A 15,146-nucleotide genomic window follows, 5' to 3' on the forward strand; every position below is an offset into this window, starting at 1 on the left:
GCCATATGAGGATTATTTTTAGCTGCAGGTTCTATATAAAGGAGAGTCAGTGGTTCTCTTTTTACACCATGTACCCAAAAAATACTTGACTCTACAAGTAGCATCTTAATGACTAACATTAAAATACAGGAGTTTACTAAGCCCAGGTTTTCATAAAAAATGAGGGTGTGTGCTATGTTACTATGGTTGGGAATCACTAGTCTATACCACAAACTGTGATCCTAGAACAGTACAAAGTTAGGATCTGCCACTATTAACATACTTCCTTAGACAAAATGTACTACTTTCCTATTTAGATAGGAGTTTGGCACCACATTGTGCCATTTTAGGGCATTTCAGAATGAGCACAACAATGCAAATAGGTGAGTTTTTCTGCAAAATTAAGAATTTGTTGTGGAAAAACTTTGTTTTGGTCTGATCTGTAAAGCATCCTTGGGTGTCCTGGAACCGTGCTGTATAAGTCCAATTTATTACTATTATGATTATTATGATGATGATGATGTCCGTGATGCACCTTTTGCACTGGTTACAAGCGTACCTAATAAATTGTCCCGTAGTGTTTGCATGCATTTTCAGGAACTTATGGATGGATAGCATATGGTGTTGCCTTGAGATACGAGTGCCTTGACTTCAATGTTTTTTAAGATAAGAGCCGTTGCTTGTATTTCAGACCCCCAGCACTAGATGGGGCAGCAAATTTCACAACATCCGGTCACCCATAGCTCAGATTGGATTAATTTTAGTAGATGAACAATATTAGTTGGTGGTGCTAATGCACCATTAAGCTAATCAGCTAACTGCCAAAAAGAAAGGTAATAATGATAGTAAATAATAAAAGAGACCACATTTTAACAAATAAATATGTTTTTATTGTTTTACAGTTTTTCTTTCTGATTTTGTTTTGGGAGGCTGGTACAGATTAATTGCATTTCACTTCATTGCAATTGGGAAGTGTCATTTGAGAAATAATACGTTTCATGGAACTAATGGCATAACTGTATAATCGAGTGAAAACAACCTTCTACCAACATATCCGTGCTCCTGTATGAACACTATAATTAGACACGCACTTGAAGTTGTCCTTCACATTGTTGTGTAAATAATAACCGCCGATTGATTCCCTTGCTATGCGCCATCCAATGATTTCTTATCCCTTTGGATTTGATGTAGAACTTGTTTGCATATTCATTGCTAAACCAAATTGGATTTCGACCAGGGAAGGGGGCGTGACATATTTGCATGAAGACACGTCGTGCAGGTCCCGTCTCCCGTTTTTTTTTTGTGTGTGTGGAAAGAGTGGAGGAGAGGTGCAAGCGTCTCCCTCACACTGAAATTCGACTCTCTTGTTTTGAGGGAGCAATGGCAAAGTTTATTTCTCTTCCAGCGAGGAACGAAGCTCTAACTATGAATGCTGGATTATTTCAACTGACGTGACCTGTTGCTGCTCCAGTGCGGATTTTGAGGGAGTGTGTGGATTTTGGAGGATACGTTTTGGTTTTACGCACAAAGTGGTGGTCAACTGCTTTTTTTCCCCCCCCCCTCGACCACGCGAAAAGACAAAGCTGAACATGCTTTTTCATGTGTTTTTCTAAGCAAAAACTAATGATGGACTGATTGGTCACCGGGAGCAATCGAACGCAGCACCGCGCCCTTTTTTTTTTAATCACCTCGATTTCTCATCACCCACCATTGCCCGTTTCTTCTTTTCTTTCTATTTTTCTTTTTGTTTACCTGGACAGAATGGCCCGCTTCGGGGACGACGTTCCGGTCTTGTTGAGCACCGGCGACGGCGGCTCGGAGCGCAACAGGAGCCGCGATGGAGCGGCAGCGTCTACAGGTGGCGTGTCCCCCGCAGCCTTCAAGATGACCAAAGCGCAGCGTGCCCGCGCCATGGCCTTGTACAACCGAATCCCGGTCCGGGAGAACTGCTTCACCGTCAACAGGTCTCTCTTCATCCTTGGGGAGGACAACGAGGTCCGCAAGTACGCCAAGAAAATCACTGAGTGGCCATATCCTTTTTTTCTTGAACAAGCTGCGCATTAATGCTGTCCAAACATGTTTCTGATGGCATCCACTTGAACCAAATAATCACACTTGTAATATTGCTATGAGTGCGAGATTTTACTGAGATATGAATCTTAGACAAAGTGTTCCCAAGAGATGACACAAGCAACGCGTAAAATTCAGCACCATGGATAGCAATTCAAGGGCGATTCTAGAAACAGAGATTCGAGGGTGCTGAACCCCCGACCAGGCAAAAACATTTCACTCTTTTGTACATTTTAACGCAATTGTACCCGCCCCTCTCTCTGTGTCCTAATAGGAGTTATACAGTAATGTGAAACTTGTTAATTAAGTAGCACCTTGGCTTTAAAATTAACACATGCTCATGAGGAAAACCCACATATCATGGTTTTAAGTGGGGTGGGTTGCTGTATTTTCCTTGTTAATATATTACATTTCAGCCAAGCACAGTAGGTTACACAGTGTTTAGCTTGTTTTAAAAGGTAAATAAATACATTTTACATACAGAATAAATTAATAATAATAATAAAAAACTACATTGTAGTGATGCTGTGATTCAATGTAGGCCCCCAAATAGGCTAGAAACACCCATGGATAGCATGCACGATCACTCCTATCACACAAGACACTTCATTAGGTACACTGCATGCTGTGGTAGGATCCACTCGGAACAAAAAAAAATCGGACTTGTTAAACATGATTTTTAAACATAATAGTTTAACATGTATACTAATATAGCAATACGTGTATCATTGCGGTTGCAGTTTGCAGTGGTGTGCAGTAGGTGGTGTCAGTCTAGGAGGTAAACTTAAGGTGAACACATCAAAATCAGAATGTCAAGCACACATCTACAGAAAACAACAAAGCTATCAGCTTACTATGGGCAAGAGATGGGGAACTGCCTGTACCGGTTACTCATTGAGTCACTCACAAGATTTTTTTGGGCACAGTTTTGATGTCATATGACCTTATAAGGTCATATGGCATAAAAACTGTATATTGAAAAATAACCAGCCTGTTTTGTTGTTGTTGTTTTTCATAATTCAAGCCTTGGACTCACATTGGCTGGGAAATTAATCTGTTTTGTTTTTTGCAAGGGAACTAGGAAAATTGCAAATCTTTAGCTAATAAAAAATACAAAACTTTAGTTTTTGTACAAAAATGCTACCGAATGATAGATTCCACTTTGCCACACGGTGTATATGTACATGCCTTCCTTGTCTGTTTCAAAATTATGGAATTACATAACTTAAATGGTTATGTTTACGTAGCCACCCTCACCCCCAAAAATGTGAAATTGAAGACACAGTTATAGAAAATGAATGGTTAGTTGCAAATCCAAGCAGGTTCACAGGTCTGTTCTAGTGTCAAAGAATAATTCACAGACTTTATTTTAAGACACGTGTTTTAGGCTCGTAGAGTTGCACTGTTGCATTGTTCTCATGTCAGACCAATGTCTAATACTTTGTTCATATTATTTAGCTACTGAATATGAGGGAACAAAAAAATGATAGAAAAAAACTCTCCGCAATACAGTTTTTCACCACTGCAAATGCAAACTACAATCATTAATTCAAGTGATTAGTAAAGTCAATATTTGTCTGTCTGTCTGTGCATCTACAACATCTATCTAAATATCCAGCTGATGTATTTGTGTATGTTAGCAGGCTGCTTTTTCCCTTCAAATGGTCAGATGGGTGTGCCATTATGATTCTAGGGGGGGGGGGGGGGGGGTGGATGCTTCCATTGTGTGCATAATGAAACAGGAGGGGGGAAAAAAACATATTATGTAATATATTCCTAATTCTGCTTAGAGCTATTTACTACTTTTTACAACCAAATGAAGCAACTTTATTATTCCATCTGCGATCACTTGCTAATAGACATTGGTGCCTGCGTGTGTGTGTGTGTGTGCGTGCGTGCGTTTGTGGTCCCACTCACCAGGTGTCCAGGCCAGGTGTGGCCTTTTCTCTGCTATTGTTGTGCTGAATACAGCACTCTTGTGAATAACTGGATCGTCTGCTACTGGATAAAAAAAAAAAAAAGAGAGCGAGAGAGAGAGAGAGAGAGAGAGAGAGAAAGCAGTCTATTGTGAAGCGTCATCCATTGTTGTTTCCTTTGCATTTGCCCATTCATTGGCGTTATTAAAATAGAGTCGGAATGAAATCTAATCAACAGGCAATGTTGAAATCTTGCTATTGTTTTATAAACCAATGGCAGTATTTGCACCTTTATCCCTATACGATTGGCTTTAAATCAAAGTGTTATGTACGCTGTAGTGACAGGAAGCAGGTTAATGTGCTGCTTAGGAGGGAGTGTCCTATTACATCTAATGCGCTCTCCTGCAGATGATGAACAGATATTAAGAAGATTTATATGTAAGGATATCTGATCACTGTGTCATATGCCATTGCAACAAGTCGTCACTCACTGGATTATATGGTTAGCTAATACATTTTATGGAGGAGAGATGCTTGAATGTTGGTGTGCTCCGGTTAGTGAATCAACGTGAAGGCACAGAAATTGTCAAGGAGATGCTAAACTGAATGTGTCTTTTAAATCAAGTCACACATGCAGTAACATTATATATTCGTTGACTAAATGCACAGTTAAGAGTCACTGAAAGTTTAGCTAAGCAAAGGAAAATTGGGAAAACTAAAAGTGGGATCATTGGCTTTTGAGGGAAAGTCCAGGAATCAACCAATACATTTTGCCTTTCTGTAACTCTACCAGTCTCTCTGTATCTGGGGTGTACTTTTCAGTTTTTTATTTGTCAAAAAAAGTTTAAAACATGCAAATTTCATTCCATTTCACATTTGTTTCCTGCCCAAAATAATAAATAAAAATCCCCATTTTTATCTTTATGCTTGTTCGAGGGGTGCTAACACTTTCGCAAGGCACCGTATATTGGATATTATATTCGGGTGAGAGGGAGGGCAATGATAGCCTCATTCCTTGACTGCACTCGTGCATTTTGGCAGCAGAGACTCTCCACACTTCCCTTTTTAGCCACAAACCATGTTGCCAGGTACCTTAAAAATAGGAATAAAATAATTTTAAACAATAAAATGAATAAAAAAACAAAAAATAAATAATGTTTTTTGATTATTATTTTTTTTTTTTTACAGATTACTTGTTTTAAAAGTGATTTAGTTAGATTAAATGTTACTTTAGTAGAAAATAAATGAGTAAAATCACTTAACACAAATACTTTTTATATTTAAAAAAAAAAAATGCAATCTTTCTAGACTTCACTTTACATAAATCCATTTTTGGGGGGTAAACTATGGAGTCTTTTTAGCCTCACATATAGGTCCGACTCAGTTAATCTGTAAGTGCATTTTAGGGTCATCTGGAAATGTCACCCTTTTTGTGAGTCGTTTATGCAACAATCTTACTGCTGTGAATTTGAGTTGACTTACTTTTTGTACTTCCCTTCTCATGCGCTTACGAACCATCGCAGAGGTTAAGGCCTTCTTTTTGCAGTGCGGTATTTTGCACCCATCTTACCCATACTCCATCTTGTCCACACCTGAAAACGAGCTTCGTGATAATATTTTGGCCCTTATATTATAAAACGCGTTAGCTTGCTTTCAAAGTTACATACATATACACACTTTAAATGAATGGGTAAGATCTTTAGATATCTCCCTCATGCATATGCCATCTATTACAAGGAAGTCGATGTCATACTATAATTGGTTCAACTGGAAGTTGAAGTCACCTGTCAAAATGTACATGGTTGACAGACACGTGCAGCAGTCCCTGCAGTAAATCTCCTAAAGGTCAACTTGCGCGTTCATTCGAGCATCACTCGTCTCTCCGTGAGAGGATTTTTTTTTTTTTTTGGGAGTGCTCAATGAACATGATTAGATTGCTTGATGTATTTTTACACAAGCATGTCTGTGTGCAAGGGCTGATACATGGCGACTTATCTGTCTGTGTCTTGTGGTAATGTGGAGAGGAAGTAGCTTTAACCAAACAAACCGGAATGAATTTCACGTTGAAGGCTGAGGGAAGACTGACAGCTGCTCCTCTTTTTTTGATCCCTCCTGGGTCTCCCTGGTGTAGGAAGTGCCCCCATTGAGAGGCTACACCTTTAAATAATTGATATTTAGATTGATTAATTTCATTATTTTTTTTCCGAATGTACCGTGTAGAGTAGGTTTGCTCTGTTTTAAAATGTTCCACTTGAAGGATGATGTCATATTTTGTTTACTTAAGAGCAAAGTTAACACAATGTTTTCTCATGTGAAAATACAGTATAGTGGGAAATACTGCAGCCAAAATAAAAGGTGAAACCTGTCACATCGCATCCTACTAACACAACAGATGTGGTGCCATGTCAATACTTTTATATAAAGTCATTACATTAAATATTTAAGTGTGTTAGGTTTAGCTGATATGATCATTCAATTTCATTAAAAAAAAGATTCTGGAATACACTCAATGATTCAATAATTTTCAGCAAAAACTGATCTGAAATGTACAGAAGAGGATTAGGGCCAGTGAAGAGAGGGAAAAAAAGTTTGGCAGGATTCTAACTTTAATCTCAGAATTCTGACTTTAAAGTGAGAATTGTCACAATTCTCACTTTAAAGTGAGAATAACAGTAGCACTAATAAAGTCAGAAGTCTGACTTTGTTCTCAGTTATTCTCAGAATTCTGAGATTAATCGCAGAATCCTGCTTCTTCTTCTTCTTTAGTGTCAAACAAAATAGTGGTCGACAGTGGAGTTACGACTAACAGAGGAGGCCGAAACAAAATGGTTATAAACTGTACCAAGAAAATCTGCTAAATAGCATGACCGCAAAATCGGAACCCGCGATGGAGGTGGGTTTCATGTAGTACAAACGGGCATGTTGTCTTCTAACAGCTTGCCGTTGTGGAACCTCTGAAGATTTCGGGGAAAGTAGGCTACCCATCACACATTGCACAAGACTGGAGCAATATTTTGAAGGATCAGCATAAAACGCAACAAACAAAACACATAAAAAATACAAATTCTCTGTGCTTGCTTCTTTTCAAAGACCTGCTCCCATCTTGGGTTCATGGGGAGACAAGGACACCCAAAGTGGGATTCTTATGTCCATTAGTCTATGTAACTTGTTTCTATTTCCATTTATTCCCATGGCAAAAATCTAAATATATTTGGGTCTATATCCGAGCAAATCAAAGGTTGCCGTTTCCCATTTTTTCTTGGCCAGAAGTTACCTAAGAGTTGACTTTGTCTGACTGATGGCTGACTGCATTTATCGTCAAAATTGATTCTCGGAAGCAACCTGCTGAAGTGTGAAGGTGACGCGTCGGATGGGGACGACTGTGTCAAACATAGTTAACGCTACGTCGTTTAAGTTGCAATCGTTCTTAATGTCACACTTTTTCAATGGCTCAGCCTTACTATAATTATCCGAAAGGTGTTGTCCGCCTCTTTCATTTTTCCATGATTCCATTAAGCGAGGCTCACAAGCCATCAATTCCTTCTCCAATTTCACCTTCAGTGTGTGGATGCGAGGTGGAGCATGAGCATATCGGCGGTTGCACACGGCATGGCAGCCCGTCTCTTGTGTCTATTTTTACACGTGTGTTTTGAGGAATTGCAGCGCGGCGCGAGCGTCATTGTGACTCAGAGGATCGCTCGCGAGGCGCCGGACTGATGAATCTGCGCGAGGCGTGAGAGCGCAGCACTCAGGGAGGACCGGAGTGATTCGTTTACAGACTCTTGTTGAGTCTCTGTTAGTTTAGTTACTAAGAAGTCTGTGCGACGCTTTTGTCAAAATACGAATTTATTATGTGCCCTTGTTGATGCTCGTGATCCATTTCTCGTTTTTTGCCCCATATACCGCTGGATCAATGCTGAGAATTGTGTTACCATGTCGATTAACAGAGGAGCAAGTGGTGGTTGCGTGTTGAGCCCCGACCCTAAAAAAAAGAAAGGCTACAACCTGCTAGCCCCTGGGCGTATTTTCCCTCATGGAGGCAGTACTTCATGAACCCATCACTGATTTAGTATTTTTTTTATGTATAGAATGTAATTATATTGTACAGTGTGAGGGAAATAATTGGGATCTTAAATTGACACTGTAGTATTTTTTGACTCTCAACCAGAGTTAAATTCAATAAAAAAAAAAATATTCATTCTTTAAAAAAAGAAATGCAAGGGGACAGAAAGAAGTGAAACGGGTGGTATCTGCCCCTGATCAATCAATCAATAAATAAAAGAGAATAAAAATGAAAGAAAATAAACAATAATAGTAATAATAGTCAACACAAAATAAATGACACAGTCAAGAAGCTATTTGGTAACAAACAAAATGATTCAAGAGCATTGCTTTGTGCTATTTATACTTTTCCAGTAATTGAGCTTTTATACAATTTTTTAAAACATGAATGGACTGAGATGATTTAGTTTTATAATCCAGATTGTTCCACAAACTGACACCCTGAGTTGAAATACATCGTTCTTTTTGTTTAAATATTGTTGTTTAAATAGTTAGTTAATATTAACATTTCTCGTGTTAATGAGAGCAACTCGTTTTGAGTGTTAAAAAGTACAACGCTAGTTGTTAACTTGGTGTAATATTTGTACAACTAGTGTAGTGTAAAATCAACACTGACCAGTGACTATCATCAGTGTTGTTTTAACTCTATCTCAGTGTACTTTTTTTTAAACACTTTCAAAAGTGTTGTAGGTGTTGAATGAACAGTGCCGATTTTGCTGTTATGAAATTGAAGGATCGGGTGCAGATCAAAAAAGCAAACAGGCAAAAAGTGGTCACAAAAGGATTTATTTGCCTCATTCATCTATTTTTGAAAGGCCTTCGGTGTTAATTTCACAGTATCGGAATCTACTCTCTTTGATTGTTTTTTTTTTTGGTTTTTTTAATCCCAAGCGCAAGATTAGAGGCTGCCCCAGTAACCACCAAGCATTGACTTTTGGCGCCAAGAGAAACCTGTTGCCGTGGATACCCCCTTCCAACTTGTTTTTCTGCCTTACTTCCTCCCTCCATTACATCTTCTTCCCTCCTGTTGAGTGCTGTTTAAGGACATGGAGGCAGCATTTATCTTACCAGCATGATATATATATATATATATATATATATATAAATTAAAAAAATACAATAAGGAAGAAGGCAGCACCTCATGCTGATGCAGCTATTATGTCATTAAGACATTTGCTTGTCTGCTGCTTGTTGATGGCCTCACAGGTGTGTAGCAGCCCGCTGGGCTAATTTGCAGCACGGCCCAGGTTCAAGTTAGAGCTGGTGGGTGTTAACATTCGTATATTTGCTCTTTTTGTTCAGCCTCTCATAACTCACATGCCCCAGAGTAACCCCACTGGGTACCAACAGCCGCGCGCTGTCGATCTGTCTGGTGTCAGCCTAATTTGGTGTCATTGCCTCCCACTCCTCCTCCTCCTCCTCCTCCTCCTCCTCCTCCTCCTCCTCCTCCTCCTCCTCCTCCTCCTCCTCCTCCTCACCCGCTTGTTTTGCAAGCATCAGCCTGTCTCCTCCTTCTCGGTCACTTTCTCATCTGTCTTTCTTGCCCTATTATCTCTTTGGTGCTGCCTTGCTCCATCCTCCTGCCTCTGCACAGTGTGAAGTCTGAGGGACACGATTTCAATGCGGTTGCAGCCGAGATAAGGTGTCAGTCTGAATGGGTTTTATAACAAGGTTGGTTCGTTTTCTTTGTATATGTTATACAGAGAAACAGTAATAGCCTTACTGTCTCTAGCTTAGCAGTGCCAATGTGATTGACTAAATTAATCGTCAGTTTCTGTAGGGAGCAAGGAATAATTGGTAAGTGTGGTATGAAAGGTGAGGTACCAGTTACATACACCTGAGTGCACTCATAGATTGACCAGGTCTCATCCTCTCATTGCCCACAATATTAGGTACCCCTGCACAGTGCACACATTAATTAATGACAGCCAATATTGACAAAAAGTATTGTATTGAACAGTTATTTTTCTATCTGTGCGCTTATCGTGAAATAAATTACTTGAATTTCCCCCAAATAATGCATCCGTTTATCATTTCCGGTCACAAATTCTGTAGCATTTGCTATTAGATTAAGTTGATCAGTTCTGTCTTTGTGTATGTAGAGAATTTATATCATTTTCTATCATTTCCCAGTCACCATGTTTCTTAGATATGACTTAGATGAATGAGCCAGGTTCAATATGCAAAACGGTGGGCGCCATTTTGGATATTAGCGCTTAGCTAGCGCTACAGTGCGCGCGACAAGGAACAAAATGACAAAAGCAAACAAATGGCAAAGTAAAATGCATTGTCTGGTAAATCATACTAAAATGTTTCTCTTAAGATGTGTTGCTGCTTATATTTTGAGTTATTTGGTATGTGTTCATTTTAGTTTGTGAAATTATGATTGTGGATGGTATGATAAACAATGACTTTGCGGCCATGTTTAATGTGCTGTAGTGTTGATCTACACAGTAAAATTGGAAGTGTAAATGTAACTCCCATAGTGTTAAATTTAACACTTTCCCTGAGTTTATATAGTTCTCACTATTTCCGAGTTAAATTTACACTTCCAAAAGTGTAAAAAATTAACTCATTGGTAGAGTTACACCCAGTAACTAAAAAATTATTAACACTAGATTTTAGCAACATGTTCATGTTAATTCAGCAGAAAAGATGACTCGTATCTCACCCAAAGTCAGCTGGGATAGGCTCCAGGTCATCCATGAGCATCCATGGCGGCGAGCGTGATAGAAAGTGGATGGATGGATACATATAGAAGATATTTTTTATTAAAATACTACCTCTGTGATAGTGTTAAAACTGAGCACGAGTTAGCACGATAACACAAAAACAACATTGCCGTGCTCATTACTGCCCCTGCAGGACTGGAATGGGACAGTATCACCTGACACTTCATGACCTTTTAAACCAACCGGTTCAGACGGTTTATTCAAGTTGTCTTCGTGAAGCCATCATTCTGGACACTTATCTTGTATTCCTTAACTTCCTCCCGTCACTCCGTTTGAGTACATGATCCTCGCCACCATCATTGCCAACTGTATCGTCCTGGCTCTTGAGCAACACCTACCCGAAGAGGACAAAACGCCAATGTCAAAGAGACTGGTAAGACAATAATATGAACATTGAATTGCACTTTATGATAGGACTGTTGATTAAGACACTCTTGCTTTGCCCCAATAGGAGAAGACCGAGCCCTACTTCATCGGGATGTTCTGTTTGGAGGCGGGAATAAAGATCATTGCCCTGGGCTTTGTATTCCATAAAGGCTCCTACCTCAGGAATGGATGGAATGTCATGGATTTCATTGTGGTGCTCAGTGGGTGAGTCGATGCGGCATGATCTCATGAGAAGTTAGAGTCATGTGGCACCCTATGCATCGAGATACATATTGCATAGTCTTGTCTTTGAGATAAGAATACCCTTGTGCAGGGGTCTGCAACCTGCGGCTCTGGAGCCACATTTGGCTCTTTAGTCCCTCTCCTGTGGCTCCCTGTGGTTGCTAAAAAAATGGTAGAAATTAGTATATTTTTTAAACATATTTATTTTTTATCTCTTAGATAAACCATTTTAAAATGAATGATTTAGATTTTAAAAAAAAATGAATAATTAAATATTCAAAAATTATCAGAGTAAAATTTTTTAAGTTGTCAAATTAAGAAAAGTTTTTAAAAATCCTAAAAATGTCCAAAAAGTGACCATAAAATGTCCAAAAAGGAAGACAAAAAGCACAAATTTACCATAAAATGTCCATGAAATAGCCCAAAATCTCAATGTTCAAAAAGTAGCTATAAAATCCAAAAACAAAATAACTCCTGAAAATTACCATAAAATGTAAACAAATGCCTCCCTCCAAAAAAGTCCGAAAGTTTATTTAGAAAAAAAGCAGCTAAGAAAACATTTAAAAAATACTGTAACTATAAAATGTCCAAAAACAAATGAAGAAATCCAGAAAATGACCATAAAATGTCCACAAAAGTGTCAAAAAATGTCAGATAATTGATAGCAGAAAAAAGGGCAGAAAAAAAATAGCCATGAAATGTCCAAGAAAATAAGAAGAGGGGCAGAAAATTACCATAATATGTCCATAAAATTGCCCAAAATGTCGGAAGGATCTTTGTGCAGTTTGTCACTTTTTTACTGGTGACTGCCACCTCTGGCCCAAAGCGTGACTGCAGCATCTGTGTCAGGCCCGTTCATGGTGCGCATGCACGACCATAAAGCAACAGCCACAGTTGACAAACAAAGACATGACGTCAAATGAGGTAAGAAAAACTCCGCCCCTTCCCTCCCCAGAGAAACTGTGGAGTGTGAGGGTCCGCACACTCTACTATAAAGGGAAGATAAAAGCTGATAGGTGCAGTCAGAGTAAAGCAGTCAGGGCTCTTCATACTCATCTGGGCATTGGTGGAGAAAAATTTATGAAAAGCAAAGTATGACAAATTCTAAAAGATCAAATAAAATCCAAAAGATGAAAATGTATTGGATGCTGCAAATTTTTCCTGTTATGGTGCAGCTCTAATTATCTCTTGGGCCCTCAGCACATTAGACTAACACAAATACATCTTCATCACAATGTTCAAATGTTTTGCGGCTCCAGACAGATTTTTTTGTTATTCATTTGGCCTAAAATGGCTCTTTTGATAGTAAAGGTTGCTATCCTAGCACCCGGTAATTCACACTGGACCTGTTTCCAGAGTTGTCCGGAGCTGTGAAGTGGTTATAGTGTGCAAACCATCCACACTTCTTAAGAGGTACGAGAAGGCGATTTTTTCTGATATCAAAGTAGTTGCTTGATTAGGAAACATATTAGCCTCACACGCACACACACGCACGCGAGTGCGATGGGAATCTGACGGCGTTCTTAGAGAATTCTATATGATTCCGGCGTCTTCCATTATTGATGACTCCAATTGAGGCTTGGGCTCAAGGAGGCTCTTCTCGCAGCAGGAGAGAGGAAGGATGCGAGGTCGGAGCGGAGACGACAATGAGGAGGAGGGGGGGCGGCTGGTGGGGGGGGGGGGTGGTAGAGCTCGCTATAGCTGATGATCAATTGACATCGCTTGAGGAGAAGGTACTGTTAGTCCAGAATTAGAAGCTTAATTAAAACACGGCGAGACAAGCAGTCGTTAATGGATTATTGTAATGGCACAGGCACAAATGGGGAAAGTAGTAAGACCGCAAAGGCTCTCCCAAGGGGTGACGTGTGTTGTAATCAGACTTGCTATGCGACTTCCAACGGTCACGGCTTGGACTTGGATCTGAGTTGGTTTACTAACATGCACTTTTATTTTGGAGTCAGCCAGTCCTGACGCATGTTGCATGATTAACTTGGTGGGCTACATTATGGCCGACTGGCACTTCAAATTTCTCAGACATTTTCCATTTTTGCACCATGCGTGTTAGAGTTAATCAACTATTCATGACTGAGGTGTGATAGAATCATCCAGGTCTTCTTTTTATTAACATTCACTTCCACGAAGAGGTTTGCTAGATGCTTGTCCAAGTGATCATTGTGGGCACAGGAGGAGAATCAGAATATAGCCATGTGAATGTTCTGCCTTCTGGTTTTCCTACCATTCCAGTACACGTATACATGTCACAAGAGGTGCAGAGCCTCATTATACACCCAATGACGCTTATGAGATACGCTGATGATATTAGGTGAGCAGGCAATGCTGCCAGGGAGCTAGTAATTAGGTGCAGTCTCTCAAACAAGCCCGCTCACATACGACATTTAATTGACTGCCCTTTTTTTTTTTTCAAGTGAGCTTGTCCTTACAGCATAAGAATTGAATAGGATTTGTAGAGGAAAAATGTAATTAGTGGAAATATGACTTTTTTTTTTGTGTGTGTGAAAATGATAAATTATTCATGAGTGCTCTGAAATGATCCCCTTCTATGCAGTGTTTTGAACATATATGGGGAATGTATTGAGTCAGAACTTTTTAATGAAAGTCTTTTTTACAGGATTTTAAGTACACAAATGTTCACATTGCTGGAAATGTAAACTTATGGTTAAAGTTTTATAGCAAGCGATTACTGTCCTGTGGCTTATTATTATATTTTGAGAGATCATTCAATGTGCTGCGGGAAATTATTTCACTTAATTGGTCCAAAATTTAACATTTATTTCCAACAAATAATATGCCAGCAACGTAGAACAATTAAAAGCTCTTCCATTAGATAGCAGAATATACAATTAACCTGTGTATCCACCTGTTGTCATTCATACAAAAGAATAAGTCTTTACTTTATGTCCAACTAAACAGGCTCAAATTTCACATTGAATAAGAATACATTTGAGAGTGAATTAAGCTGAGGTCATTATTTCAGTATATGCACTTTTGGTGCTATTTTTGCTTGGTAGTAGATTTCTCGTCTAAAATATGTGCCGTGGTTAAAATAGTACATGTAATACTGATTTTTTTTTTTAAATAAGCTTTTCAAATCCTGTGCAACATAATATTGCTACTTTCTACTGTAAAGTACCAGCTTGGTCAATTTTCTTCTTCAAAATAATAATGTGAAACAAAAAAAAACCATACCACACAGTATGCATAAGTCAGACAAAAAACAACAACAAATAATGAAGTAACAGGAGGAGCCACCTATGCTTTTGCATCCTGCAAAGTTATGTCAGCATATAAAATTGTAAACAATAGCCTTTCTACACTGCTTAAAAGACTGTTTGCAGTGTTAAGACTACTAGCAAGATCTGAACATAGCTTCACTTTAATAATTACCTCCCCACTCTTCAGTCTTGTCCAAATTACCATTAACTCACTAACATGGCCACTCATAATAGCAAGTAATCATAAAAAGTGTTTAATTGTGATAAACAGACTCAGAGAAAGATGTCTAGTTTCAACAAAATAGCAGCGCTAGCAATACTAAGCTAGCGTTAGCCACCGCTGCTATGGTAATAGCACGCCTTATTTGGAATAGATGAACTTAATGTTATTGGTTTGAAGTAGTTTTTTTTTGTTATTTGTTTTTTGAATGTACAATGAATCGTTGAAGTTTTTTTTTCTATGTACAATGAATTGTTGAATTGTTTTGGATTTAGAACATTTGGAAATGTTGCTAATTCTGTGTCACTTCTGAAACTTTGTAGTT

General features: G+C 38.9%; 1 protein-coding gene across 1 annotated transcript in view; it reads left to right on the forward strand.

The window, feature by feature from the left end:
• Positions 1-15,146, forward strand: part of cacna1ea (calcium channel, voltage-dependent, R type, alpha 1E subunit a) — a 92,284-nt gene that overhangs the window by 27,149 nt on the left and 49,989 nt on the right. The window contains exons 3-5 of the mRNA XM_086088801.1: positions 1,740-2,008; positions 11,026-11,132; positions 11,211-11,350. Coding sequence (XP_085944927.1) covers positions 1,740-2,008; positions 11,026-11,132; positions 11,211-11,350 — 516 coding nt within the window. The remainder of the gene's footprint in view (positions 1-1,739; positions 2,009-11,025; positions 11,133-11,210; positions 11,351-15,146) is intronic.

Source organism: Leptonotus elevatus, chromosome 11, assembly GCF_054856555.1.
Source record: "Leptonotus elevatus isolate MCC_2025b chromosome 11, RoL_Lele_1.0, whole genome shotgun sequence".
NCBI classification, from domain to species: Eukaryota; Metazoa; Chordata; class Actinopteri; order Syngnathiformes; family Syngnathidae; genus Leptonotus; species Leptonotus elevatus.